The sequence below is a fragment of the Leptomonas pyrrhocoris genome (assembly GCF_001293395.1).
Source record: "Leptomonas pyrrhocoris isolate H10 chromosome Unknown, whole genome shotgun sequence".
NCBI lineage: Eukaryota > Euglenozoa > Kinetoplastea > Trypanosomatida > Trypanosomatidae > Leptomonas > Leptomonas pyrrhocoris.
In genome coordinates, this window is record NW_015438363.1 from 662,938 (window position 1) to 676,612 (window position 13,675).

The following is a 13,675-nucleotide window of genomic DNA, read 5'->3' on the forward strand; positions in this document are numbered from 1 at the left end:
ACTATATATATATATATATATATATATATATATATATAGAGAGAGAGAGAGAGAGAGAAACGAGTGCTGCCCGTTTGTTCTGTGAAGAGCGGCGTTGTCGCTTTGAGTTTCGGTGTGTGAATGCGCGTGCACGTCGATGTTCTGTGGCACATTGTTTTACCGGTGACGTTGACAAGAAGATAGAGCAGGAATCGTGCCCTTGTGCGTATTTCCGCCGTGCTCAGCACAGAAGAAAGGCAAGGCTTAAAAAAATGGACTTTGAGGGACTCCTCCCCATCCTCCGATTAGCTGATGTAGTGGCTGCTTCCTATTTGCTAATAACTATACCTTCGGCCTTTCTTCTTCCTCTCGTGTCATCACCCTTCTCCATCGTTTGCGCTTCGTCAGTCACGCGTTTTTTTTTTCTTTGTTATACAACTAAACCTAACGCTGCTAGCACCAGACTTTTCTTTTCCCTTCTGTCGTGTGAACCGCAACATACACGCTGCTCGCGCTCTCCCATCTGGATCGCTGCGTATTTTCTTGCTTCCTCCTTTCCAGCTACCTCTGCGTTGTTGGTCGCATCTTTTGTCGTTGCTGCTTCGCCTTTCCGATTACAACACCTTGTGCATCACGCAAAGATGTCTGGCGACCGCGAGCTCAGTGAGTCGGAGAAGACGATTGAGCGCTACAAGGTAAAGAAGCTCATCCAGAAGTTGGAGTCGGCGCGCGGTATGGGCACGAGTGTGATCAGCGTATATATGACACCGAAGGAGTCCATCTCCGGTATGGTGGCCAAGCTGAACACGGAGTACGGCACCGCGTCGAACATTAAGTCCCACACAAACAAACTGAGTGTGCAGAGCGCGATTACGGCAGCGCTGGGTCGTCTCAAGATTATTCCGCGGGTCCCGGCAAATGGTCTGCTGCTCTACTCCGGTACGGTGCTCACCGAGGACAACAAAGAGAAGAAGGTGACGATGGACTTCGAGCCCTTCAAGGCGGTCAGCCGCTCCCTCTACCTGTGCGACAACAAATTTCACACAGAGGAGCTGCACCGCATGCTAGAGTCGGATGACAAGTTCGGCTTCATCATCATGGACGGTAGCGGCTCGACCTTCGCGACGGTCTGCGGTGACGTGAAGGAGAAGCTCGGCTCCTTCACGGTGGAGCTGCCGAAGAAGCACGGCCGTGGTGGTCAGAGTAAGAACCGTTTCGGCCGTATCCGCATGGAGCGGCGTCACAACTACGTGCGCAAGGTGGCGGAGGCCGCCGTGAGCTACTTCATCACCAATGACCGCCCGAACGTGCGTGGTCTGGTGCTGGCCGGGTCCGCCGACTTTAAGGAGGTGCTCTTTCTGTCCGACCTCTTCGACCCTCGCCTGAAGGAGGTGGTAGTGAAGATTGTGGACGTGGCACACCCCGGCGATGTTGGGCTGAACCAGGCCATCGACCTCTCCGCGGACGCCCTCTCCGGCGTGAAGCTGGTGCAAGAGAAGAAGCTGCTGCAGACCTTCTTCGACCAGATCGCCATGGACACCCAGCAGTACTGCTTCGGCGTGAACGACTCGATGCGCTGCCTCGAGGCGGGTGCGGTCGAGACGCTCATCTGCTTCGAGGACTTAGCCGTGAACCGCTACGTCGTTACAAAGAGCAAGGGCAACGAGGATGAGACGCAGGAGGTGCACCTGCTCACGGAGGCGGAGGCGGAGAAGAAGAACATTCACGTCCACGAAGCTGGCAAGACGCAGAACGAGATCGAATCGGAGAACTTCGTGGAGTGGCTGACGCTGAACTACCAAAAGTTCGGCTGCACGCTGGAGCTAATCAGCGACCGCAGTCAGGAAGGCACGCAGCTCGTCCGCGGCTTCGGTGGCATAGGTGGCATTCTACGCTACAAGATGGACGTGATGGCGCTGCGCGATCACGACAAGCACGTGGACGAGGCGGAGAAGGTCAAGGAGAACAACGAAGACTTTGACTTCGATGACGACTTTATGTAACAGAAGAAAAAACACGCACACCGAGTGTGCCGTTTGTGTTATAGTCGCGCGCATTGGAACACGGAGGGCGACATTACTAAAATGAACTTTTCCATACTTAAGCGTCGCGTTGCAGCCGTCAGACGTCCCCGCTTTTTCTTTTCTGTCCTTCGATTGTCTCCTTCGTAGGCCTTTGAGTTTTGCTTTGGTTTGTGTTTGCGTGTGATTATTATTGATTATTCTACTTGGTTTGTTTCGCGTTCTTTTCCTTTGTAACTCAGCGCCCTGGGCGTTGTGCGAGGGGTCCGGAGAAAAGATGCTTCATTTTGACGTGCACACGCGAACAGCGAGTCGGCATGGCAAGTGGTGAGAAGGATGCGAAGGAGTCGGAAGGGAGTCTGGCGGTTCTCGTCACCGCCTGCCTTTGGCATCACCTTGATCGTGGTGAATGCGCGCGGCACGCTGCACCTTGCGACATCGCTAGACTCTCTGTTATCGTGTCTTCTCGACGCTCCCACTTGCTGACTCCCGCCGTCTGCTTTTTCCCCCTTATGCGTTTCGTCGACGCCGCAAACTGTGAGTTCCTGTTGTTGTGGATGTTTCTCTTCTTCGTCTACCTCGCTACTAAGTATGTTAAATAAGATGTTTTTTGTTTTTCCTTTCCGTTTTGAGTTTTGTGCTAATTACCGTAATAAAAAGATAAACGGGCTGAAGTGTGTTGTCAACTTCTGTGTTTCACACACGCTAATCGCGAAGAGTGTGTGGCAAAAAAAAAAGGATGAGGAGAGAAAGACGACTGCTCTGGTGGTTTGGGAAGCCAACTGAGTTGCCCACTCAAAGATGAAAGAGGCGGCGCACGGGGATGACGCTAGCTGGATTCTGGTGTACAGCCTTCCCCCCCCCCCACACACACACACACCCTTTTTTTTAGCGCTCTTTCTTGCGTACGCAAATTGTTGGGCAATAATCGTTTATTTTCTCTCTTGTTTTCACCTCGCCCCCTGTGAAAGGCAATCGTTCTCCGCCCCTTCAACGCACGACGCTTGTCTATCATTACGTTTACTTCTTGAAAACATCCATGTATCGTTGTCTTCTCCCGTTTACCTCCATTTCTTTCCTCCACTTCTCTTTCGTTATTCAATCTCCATTCACTCGCTAAACATACTGTTTTTTGCGTGCATAAACGTTTTCCAAAAGCACCCGTGTCATCCACGAAAAGAGAACAGCTGCGAACAGTCGACTGTTAGCTTTGGACAACTGGCTTACTGCTTTCAATAGGTACAACTTGTTTTTCTTTTCCTGTTTGTTTCTTGTTGTTGTTTGCTGCGGTGGTGGTGGCGTCTCCACGATATACTGATCTTCTTTGGTTGTTGTGTTTGCTCCCCCTTTTCTTTTGTCGGTCGCGGTCCCTTCGCTGCTCACCGCCACGCAGGGCTGCTCGCAAACGAATATCATCATTATTGATGAGTTGATATTGTTCTGTTTTTGCTTTGTTTTCTTGTTCACTCAAAACAAACAGAAGAAAAGCCTTCTGTGTTTCTTCAGGCATTCAAGTAATCGCTTGAGGCTCTCTCCGTACATCGCAAACGGCTATCGTTCTTACTTTCTTAGGCACATAGGAAATAGACGACTGCTCTCCGCAGCTGCGTACTTCGATTTCTATTCTTGATTGTTTCTAATCCGATACATACATACTTTTCCTACCCCTAACTTTGACTCGTGCGCTGTGGTGATTGGCTGAGGCCGAAAACAACTCCCGCTGCTGTCGTTGTTCTTTGTTTTTAAGGCTTCTTCTCCTTCGTGAGGCGCAACTCAAAAAAAAAACCCCGATCTTTTTTCTTTCTTCTCTCTGTTCGCCGCTGCGTGCCGATACATTAACGCCCTCGCCTTCTATTATTATTCTTTTTTTTTTTTGTAGAGAAGCGCGAACGACGCTCTTCAAAGGAGTTTTGTTTCTCCCGTTCGCAACCGTTTGTCGTCGCTTCCCGTCCACCATTGAGGGTAATCGTCTTCCTTTTCTTCTTGTTGAACGCACAGCTCGGTGGTGTATAAACACGTTTCGAGCAGAGTTTTAAAAAACAACAACCAAAAACTACTAGGAGTACAGTAGGACTTCGTTGTCACAAAAGAGCATTAAGAAATTGTAGCAACCACCAAAGCTAGGAGAAGCAGAATTCTGAGCTTCACGATTTGTCACATATAATACTCTTCTCTATTGTTTTGTGTTTTGTGTAGCACCTTAGTTACTCACTACCATCAATTATTTATTTACTCGTCTCCCGTCGTTCTTGTAGTCGTTGTTGTTCATCCGCCTGCTCTTTTGGTACCGCGAAGATGCCGCTTGGCTACTTGGGCTCGAAACACACGGTGTACGACATCTACCCGATCCGCAACAAACGTGCGTTGCTCCTGGTAGACCCACAGAACATTCTCCATGACTCCGCCGACCTCCACGCCACCATCGGCACCATCTCCTACCTGCTGAAGAAGCACGCCATCGTCGTCGTTGCGGCGTCTTTCGGGCCACTCCCCGGCATCACGCTGAACCTGTCGCGCAAGGAGCGGGAAGCCGCCTTGGAGGCGTTCCGCAGGGAAGATGGTCTCGGCTACACGAACTTCTTCTCCTCGCTCACACCGGCGGAAAAGGTGAAGCTGCTTTCTCGTGTTCCCGGACTGGACTTTACCCCGTCCCCGGCGAGTGCCCCCGGCTACCATCAGGCCCCCAACACGGGTAAGACATCGCTCTTTGGCACCTTAAGCAACGAACAGAAGTCTGCCGTGCTCCGCGCCGCGTACCCGAATCAGGACTTCGTCTCCTGCACAACGTTTCCGTTTGTGGCGGCGCTGCAGCAGCACTTCCCAGGCGTGCAGGTCACCTTCGCCCCGGACTGCATGCGTCCACCGACGATTCAGATGCAGCCGGGCACCATCGTCGTTCTCGAGAACTACCGGTTTTACCGCAACGAAATCGCGACCGTCGCGGAGGAGCGCATTGCGATGGCCGAGGTGCTAGCCGCCGAGATCGACGTCTTCATCAACGATTCCTTCGGCACCTCGCACCGCACGCTGGCGAGCAATGTGGAGCTGCCAAAGCTGCAGCTGCATGGCGCCGCCGGGCTGTCGATGGAGCGGGAGCTGGCGTTCTACTCGAAGTTTCTGAGTCACCCGTCGCACCCGCTGGCGGTGATGGTCGGTGGCAGCGATATCGTGCGCAAGATGCGGCTCATCCGCAATTTGGCCGAGCGGGTCGACCGCATTCTCATTGCGGGTGCGGTGGCGTTTCCTTTTCTGGTGGCGCGTGGCGCGCAGGCCGGACGGGGATACGAAACAGGTGAGAAGGAGCTGCGCATCAGCGTGGTCACGACTCCGCTAAATAACTCGTTAGCGGGCCGGGAGTGTCTCCCCACGACGCGGACCTGCTCGCAGTACGCGGCGGAGATTCTCCAAATCTGCGAGGAGAACAACGTCGATGTGGTGCTGCCCATCGACCACCTCGCTGTAGCGGATCCAGACATCCGGCCCTACGACGACACGGAGGGGAAAGAGAAGGCGAAGATTGTCGAGGTGCCGTCGCCGTCGGTGCCGCCGGACATGTACAGCGTGGATTGCGGCGTGGAGACGGTGAACCTTTTCATGCGCAGTTTGCGTGGGTGCCGCACGCTCTTCTGGACGGGCATGATTGGCTGGTATGGCAAAGGCTTTTGCAAGGGCACCGAAAGCTTCGCCACGCGGCTGGCCAGCACCGACATTATTGCAATGCTCGCCGGTCAGCACACGGCGCTGACCGCACTGGATTTGGGCATCGCCGACAAGGTCTTTCACGTCTCGGGCGGTGGCCTCGCGTCGCTCGAGTTCCTCATGGGCGGCTCGCTGCCCGGCATCGAGTCCCTCACCGACGTAGCGCCCCCGGTAGACCCGAAGATGTACATCTCCGTGAATGAGCTGCTGCGGTCGCTGCCCCTCTTTGCGGGCTGCAACTCGCATCAGCTGCGCACTGTGGCCCGCAAGTTCGTGCGTCGCGTCCACGGCGAAGGCGACTTCCTCTTCCACCGCGGCGACCGCCATACGTGCATGTACCTGGTCGCGCGTGGCGGGCTCGTGGCGCACTACGGCGAGGACTACAGCTCCACGCCGTCTCGCTACGTCGGCAAGGGGCAAACCGTCGGCATGTACGAGTTCATTACGCAGGCGCAGTCGATGGAGACGGTGCGGGCGGCGCTGCCGGACACCGTGACGTACCACCTCTCCTTCTTTGTGCTGAACGACCTCTTGAACGGGTACCCCGACCTCGCCATCCAGCTCTTCCAGAACATCTCCGAGCCGTTGCGCCAGATCGTCAACGTCGATTACTACAACCAGCAGACGCCGACACAGGTGGCGTGGCGGAACAGCTGCCGCACCCGCGTGCCGCTGCCGTGCACCATCCCCCGCAACACGGCGTTGTGGGAGGATGTTGTGCAGGACGTCATCATCGCGGTGGCGCTGCAGAAGCTGACGATGCGGTTTACGCCGTATGTGCCGAAGACGCCCAACATCGAGCCGGAGGCACTCGTCGGAACACCGAGCGTGCTCTACGGCGGCCTGCTGCAGCGTCTCCAGTATCACCAGTACTTGCCTTGCAACATCGCCGTGGCGGTCCTGCGCAACTTCCTCTACCACTACATCGTCAGCTGGATGCACAGTCCAGCGGTGGCGGCCGTTGTGAGCGCCATGGCCGTGTCGCCGCTGCGTGTGTGGAGCTACGGCATTATGTACTGCGACATCAACTTCAAGATGGTGCTGGAGGAGGCGGTGTGCGGCGCGGTAGTCAGCGTCGCGCCGGCCACGGCGTACAAGTACATGCTGAGCCTGCAGGACCGTTACGAGCGTCGCCGGCAGCGGCCAATGGGTCGTGTGACGCAGCTGGCGTTGATGGCCGTCGTCAAGGCCCTGCTCGGCGTGATTATTTTTCCTGTGATTTACCAACGCAACTTCATCTACACCCAACCGACGGCGAGCCGCTTCTGGAAGACGGACGCCTTTAAGGCCTACGAGGTGAAGCAGGTACTCTCCGTGCTGCTGCGCTGTTCGGTGCACAACTGCTTGAAGGTGCTGAGTCTGGCGTAAGAGAGGCCGCTCGACGCACAAGGTTTACTGGAAAGGAAGAGGAGAGGAACTTGATTGGCTCGGGCTCTTGTCGCTGGTGTTGTTTGCTTGTTTGTAACTACTCGGTGTACTGGTTGTGCGGTATGGCACTCGTTGCGGCTTGCCACTGTGCGTAGGGCAGATAGTTTTCCTGTCGGTGTTGTTACTTTTTGCTGTGGTCGTGTTGGCGTGCAAGAGCTTCTGTAACTGCGTGTGTCGGCCTTCAATGACGATCCCCTGCGAACGTTGGTTTTTTATTTATTTTTCTCTCCGTTTCTTTTTAAGCCATCGACGTAATTGTTATACCTCTCCATAAATATACATCTAACTTTCTTCTGTGTGGGTGTGTGTGGAGTTGTACGAGCGTGTTAGTGGAGTCTGATCTCTTCTCTTTTCTCTTCTTGCTTTTTTTTTCTGCCATCGCAGTGTCCTTGCGCAACTATCAAAAGACTTTGGACCAACGAAACCACAACAACAAAAGATTGTTTTTCATAATGGCGATTGGCAACGCGGTCACGACGGCCTCAATAAACGCAGTTCGCAGACGGCACTTCTGTGTTCACAATACGGCAAAGCAACATGGGAACCGCCAGCGTTGTGTGGTGTTCTTCTTGTATTTTCTTACTGGCACGCCACTCCTCTTTCAACTGCAGTTGCGCTCTCCTGTCTTCTCATGCCCACCGCTTTTCACGCATCCGCCCTCCCTCTTTTTCTCTTACCTTTCTGTCGCTGTTACGCATTTCTCCCTCCAAAGGAAAAAAAAAACCTTCCGCAGATTCTTCTCCATTTCACGTCATCTCATTTTTTCTTTTGCGTTTCCTTTGTTATACATCCATCCAAGTTTACTTTCACATTACAATCATCGTTGTTCATTCTTTTGGGGGGCGCCTCCGTTTCGCGATTTGCCCAGCAAGCCGACCCAACCTCTGCGTTTGACGTTCTTCGCTTTGGCAGTTTACGCCCACCTCTCGGCATAACAACTCACCCAAGACAAAAGAAGAAGGAGAGGATCTTGAAAAAAAAAAAATGCCGTTGTGTGGCAGCGCCCCGGAGACGGTCGACACGGACCTCAACCTGCACGGTGCCTATCTGACGGATCTCGACAAGTGCATGAAGAAGTTCAACGAGGCGCTGACCTCGACGATGAACGCGTACCGCAATCTGCTGACCGCCTTTGATCAGGTGGGCCAGGTCTACGGCAACGTTGCGCAAACGTGCAGCAAGGAGGTGAGCGGACCGGTGCGGGAGTTCCGCGACGGCATGCGTGACCTGAAGGACAAGGGCGGCTTTGAGACCTTCAACAGCGAGATTCACGGTGGAACCACGGCGGCTATGGAGCCCATCAAGCAGGGCCTGAAGCACGCCATGAAGAGCTACAAGGATGTCAAGGCTCGGCAGAAGGAGTACGACACGGTGCGCTACAGCCTGGACCAGAAGGAGAAGTCGTACTCCAAGAAAGATAAGCCGCTGACGGAGAGCAAGGACTACCAGAAGAATGTGCTCAAGCGTGAGAAGACGAAGGAGGTGTTCGAGGCGAGGCGGTCCGAGTTCGGCCAGGAGATCGAGGCCCTGCAGAAGACCACGGACAGCCTGCTGCTGCGCTCGCTGAACAACTACCTGCACTGCACAGCGTCCTTCTGTGGGCAGCTGGAGGCAACCATGAACAGCTACCGCACCGACACGAACGGCTCAGGCTCGCAGAAGATGTCCAGCATGGACAAGCTCAAGAAGCAGGCGCAAGCCCGTTCCACCGCGTCGACCGTGAGTGCCCGTTCTGGAGGCGACAACTCCCACCCCAACAAGGACAAGAGCCGCAACTCCGCGTCGAACGCGAGTGCGCGCTCTGCTGGCGATGACTCCTACCCAAAGAAGGACAAGATCAACGGCAACGGCTACCCAAACGAAGAGCAGCCACCGGCGTTTAACGGCAAGGAAAGCGGCTCATACCCGTCGGAGGAGCAGCCGAAGCGCGGCAACGACGCTGGCTACCCATCCGAGCAACGGGGCAAGCAAGATGATTTTTATCCGGCGGAGGAGCAGCCCAAGGCCGACGGAGGCAACGGCATGCATTACCCCGAAGAGACGCCTGGTCGGAACCCACTTAGTGAGACCACAGATTAAGCATCGAAGGCGAAGGGCGCTGATGCCATTTTCGGCCAGTTAGCAACCACCCATGCGTCTTGTGTTTCTTCATTTTTCCATGCCACACGCTCCGGGGAATAGTTCTTCCCTTTCTTTTTCTCTGGCGGAACCGCACGTACTGCGCATCCAAGGAACGTGCACGGGCATGGGTTTGTGTACAGATGTGTGTATCAGTGAGTTGCACGCGATTGGCAGCCTTTTTTTTTCTTGTTCTTCGCCTTTTATTTTCCCATGTTTTCTCGCTTCTTCGTTGATGTTTTTGTTTTTGTTTTTCTCTCTGTAGAGCAATAACGCGTTTCGTTTGTTGTTGCGGTGTTGCTGCAAATGATTTTCCCTTTCTTTTCCCCAGTTCGTGATAGCGTGAGATCCAAGGAGGCCACGAAACGAGAAACAAAAAGTTCTTTCTTTTTCTATATGGGATGTGGTCTTGACGATATATTTCCACCGATACACACGACGGGGAACTTCTCTCCTAGAGCAACCACAGTCTTTTCGTCCGGTGAGAAGAAAGAAAATATACTAAATGCTTGTTCAACCTCTTCAGATTTTGTTTATTATGTTCCTCAACACTTTTCTTGTATCTGTGTGTGCTTGTCTTCCTCCGATTCATACCAAGGGCCGCATTGATGATGTCAGTGCCTACGTTCCCTTCATCTTTGTTTTGCTGTTTGTTCACTACGCGCTCCCCTAAATGCATCTCCTCTGATCGGCAGCTTCATTGTCCGCGGCTGAGTGCCGTGCGTTGCGGACCCCACTTCTTGTGTGTACAGGCCTCTCGTTTTTACTTTTTTCTTCGAGGCGCCTTAGCGGCACAAGGCGAGCGCGCAGGTCGGAATGCACTGACACGTTCCGCGCCTCGGCTACGATCATTGAGATGTGCAAGTACCACGCACGTCTATTTCCGTGTTATTATTATTATTTTTCTCTTGTCGATGTGTTGCACGAGGACAACGATAAATGTTTGCGATCCCCTCGACTTGGCTTGCGTCGATGTACCCCTTTGTTTTTGCTGGACAAGCAACTAGTAAAACAATTAAAAAAATGAGAACCAAAAACCCACAGCAAAAAGTAATCGGCGCCTGTTTGTGTGCTCTTTTGTAGCACACGCAGAGCACCGCCGAAAAGACAAGCGGGGAGAATAGGGCGGTGGCGACGTACAATTAGTGAGGTGATGCTGTTCGAGTGCGATGGGTTGCGCTGCCACGGGATTCGGGGCCTCGTGGTGTTCTCCGCGCCGCCTTTTTCGCGGCAAGTGCGGATGTGCCTCTTCGTCGCCGCCTACGCTCCCTCCCTCCGCCCTCCCCCCTCTTCCTTATTATTTCCTGCTGCTTCTTCCTCTGATGCCTTTTTTCGTTTGTGTTTTTCCCTGCGCTGTGTTTTCGCCGGGCCCGGGGGCTTTCCGGCTCTGGGGCATGCGGCATGCGGCGCGGCCGCCGCCCAACGCGCGCCCGGGGAGGAGAGACGGGGAGAAGGCGGAAGAACAAAATGAAAACCGGCGGAAACAACGGGCCACGGCTAAAGCGCCGCAAAAAGAAAAGTTGCGGGGCAACGAATGCTGCACCTCATTATGGATGCATCGTTTTCCTTCCCCTCCATTTTGTTGGACGGAGGGTGTGATGAGACTGATCGCGGTCCACCCACGAGAAGAACGCTTCGCTTTCCTTTGACAAATAGAGAGCTGGCAAAAAGCACAGGGCATTTAAACTAAAAATGAGTTGACGACTGCGTGTTATAGCTTCAGCACGTTCTGCACACCGCGGAAGCACAAGGTATTCAGCGCATCGGCGAAGAATGACGGACACTGCTGCAACACTACGTTGTAGTTCAGGTGCTCGCTGAAGCCCACGAGCACCGGCATCACCGGTGAGGTCCCGTCACCCGACATCACCAGCTGAAACTGCGCGTCCAGTACGGCACCGAGGCGGCTGTGCTCCAGGCCCTGTATCGGCGCCACCGCGGCGAGGACGTCGCGCAGCGTGTGGGAGACGACGGGAAGCACCTCCTTCTCCCAGACGTCTGTGCAGTTCGTGAGCGCGGCCAATTGGCCCTTCAACGCCGCCGCGGAACAGCATTCGCACGCGGACTCCGCCGCGGTGGTGATGGGGCCGGAGGTGGGGAGAAGCGAGACCCAGTTGTATGCATGCACGTAGGCCTCCAGCCCCGTCTCCGCCGAACGCCAGGACCGCACGATGAGGGGAACGTGCACGAGCATGCGCGAGCCCGGCGAGAGCGTCAGGGCCTCCGCGTCGATGGCACGCACAAGGCACAGCGGTCCCACCTCTGCAACGCGCAGCATCTCCCGCACGCGGGGCCAGCCGTGCAGCGTCACTGGGCCCCACACACGACGCCCGTCTTCGCCCACCAGCTCCCACACGGAGTCCCCCACGACGCCCTCCTCGACGGCACACCCGATCAGCTCGGACAGCTGCGAGACGCCATCCAGCCGCTCCAGCACAAGCGGTGTCTTGCCCACTGTGTGCTGCTCCAGCGCGGCGAGGTTGCGTGCGTTGGTGAGCTGCTCGTGCTCGGGCAAGTGCACCACAAAGCTCGCGTGGCTGAAGTCGGTCATGCTGCGGAAGACGTGATTCGTCATCCACACAACCGCCGCCTCGCTGGGGAGGGACACCATTTGAAAGGGAGCTGCGTCCCCTTGAAAGGCAGCGGACGTACTGAGCGCGCCAGCCACGCCTCGGTGACTCACGTACACCGGCAGCTTTCCGGATGGACTCTGGCCGTCACCACTTTCATTTGACATCGTGAGCCGCAGAGGGGCGTACGTTGGCTCGACGACGCTTCGCTGTTGCTGCCGCAGTTCGATCATTGCGGCGCTCGTCAGTTGGTTTTGCACGCTCCGCTGCGCCGAGACGTACGCCTGCTCGCGGTAGTGGTTCTGCCACGCCTCGCGGCACTTCTGAATCACCTCCGCCTTGGGCGGTTCACCGGACCAGGACTCGTACAGCACCCGCGACACCGCCTCTCCGCAATACGGTTCGAAGCGGTGGTGCGGGTGGCGGGCGAGCACTGTGCCAGCCTCCACCGGTGCCGTGATCCAGAAGAAGGAGAAGACGCACTGCTGCGACGCGAAGTAGAAGGGCAGCGTCACCATCTTCACGTTTGTCTCCTCGTCGTCGAAGGTGGTGTAGAGAGCACTGCCGATCTCATCGGGTACGAACCAGTAGTGCGGCTCGACGTCGTCGTTGCGCGGATTCATCAGGTCGTAGCTCCCTACGTAGGGCCACAGGCCCGCAATCAGATGATCTACACGGCTTTCATTTCCTTCCGCACTTGCCTCGGCAAATGGAGATGGCGCCTCACACTCCTGCCGCGCAATCTTCTCCAGGCGCGTCCGCAGGGCCTCGTTGCGCAGCAGCTCATCGCGCAGCGTGGGAAGCTGGAAGGTGCAGCAGTGGTCCACGAGCCACACGTCGTCCTCAGCCGGCAGGTCGTGGGTGGCGACGAGGTAGTAACCCGGGTAGCTCAGCACGGACGACGGGACAGCCGCGCCGCTTCCCGCGCCGTTCGCGCCGGCACCGTCCTGCTCCTCCGCGTCGCTATCGAGCACCGCGTCGGCGCGCGGCCAAAGCGCCAGTGCGAATCGGTTGCCGGAGTCGAACATGCTGTTTACGATCTTTTCGTACAGACGACGGTGCAGCTGCTCTGGCACCTGATGCGCCGCGAGCCACGTCTGCAGCGTGTCGTTGAACTCCTCGAACGAGTCCATCAGGGTGTCTCGCGTGAAAAGGAAACAATAAAAGATGAAGGATGACAACTCTCAAAGCACGTGCACTTGAAAGGCGAAGAGGCGAGAGGACGTGAGAAAAGCCGTCCAATGCAAATGCTGAGAATGATTTTTCTTTTTCTTTTGATGGTGGAGGAACCACGCAGGGAGAAGAGTGTCCGGGGTGCGCGTGGGAAGGAACAAAAAAGAGACGACGTAGGTGAGGACCGAATGACACAACAGTGTGTAGATGATACAGCCAGTGTGTGCTGGAAAGGCTAAATCAACAGTCAACGTGAAGTGCGTCACGACGTGTTGCGGCGACAAAGAAAAACAGGAAAAAAAAAGGGAAAAAAGGAAACACCACCCGAAGTCCCAGCCTCAAGAAGAAGAAACTAGGTGGTATACCGCTGATCTTCTAGAAGTACGCGCAAGAGTGAGTATGACAGCTGCAACCTCTTCCCGTTGCACGTGACAGCGCTTGGTTGCTTTGAAACTCCTTGGTTGAGTAACGAACGTGTCGGGTATGTGTATTCGCCGGCGATGAAGTGAAAGGAAGACGCGGAGTGAAAAAAAACAGGAAGTGAAGTGAGGGCAACGACGACAGATGGGACTCGAGACGACGACATCGAAAGGCGCAAGCACGGCTTGCGCGCTGTCTTTCCGCAGAGAAAGTAAACGGGGGAGGGGTCAAACGCGAAGGCCACAGCATGACCTGCACACGCAAAAG

At 55.2% G+C, this 13,675-nt stretch overlaps 4 protein-coding genes across 4 annotated transcripts; 3 read left to right on the forward strand and 1 right to left on the reverse strand.

The window, feature by feature from the left end:
• Positions 1-385: 385 nt before the first annotated feature.
• Positions 386-1,982, forward strand: ABB37_04401 (putative eukaryotic translation release factor; the record flags this gene model as incomplete). Its single annotated transcript, XM_015802070.1, has 1 exon — positions 386-1,982. The coding sequence occupies exon 1, from the start codon at positions 621-623 to the stop codon at positions 1,980-1,982; it is 1,362 nt and encodes a 453-aa protein (XP_015659471.1). The 5' UTR covers positions 386-620.
• A 2,271-nt stretch (positions 1,983-4,253) lies between these two features.
• Positions 4,254-7,067, forward strand: ABB37_04402 (putative phosphoglycerate kinase; the record flags this gene model as incomplete). The annotated part of the gene is made up of 1 exon (XM_015802071.1): positions 4,254-7,067. The coding sequence occupies exon 1, from the start codon at positions 4,296-4,298 to the stop codon at positions 7,065-7,067; it is 2,772 nt and encodes a 923-aa protein (XP_015659472.1). The 5' UTR covers positions 4,254-4,295.
• Positions 7,068-7,837: 770 nt separating this feature from the next.
• ABB37_04403 (putative mitochondrial hypothetical protein) lies at positions 7,838-9,206 on the forward strand (the record flags this gene model as incomplete). Its single annotated transcript, XM_015802072.1, has 1 exon — positions 7,838-9,206. Exon 1 carries the CDS (start codon positions 8,112-8,114, stop codon positions 9,204-9,206), a length of 1,095 nt encoding a protein of 364 aa, XP_015659473.1. The 5' UTR covers positions 7,838-8,111.
• A 1,750-nt stretch (positions 9,207-10,956) lies between these two features.
• ABB37_04404 (hypothetical protein) lies at positions 10,957-13,445 on the reverse strand (the record flags this gene model as incomplete). The annotated part of the gene is made up of 1 exon (XM_015802073.1): positions 10,957-13,445. Exon 1 carries the CDS (start codon positions 12,946-12,948, stop codon positions 10,957-10,959), a length of 1,992 nt encoding a protein of 663 aa, XP_015659474.1. The 5' UTR covers positions 12,949-13,445.
• Positions 13,446-13,675: the final 230 nt, after the last annotated feature.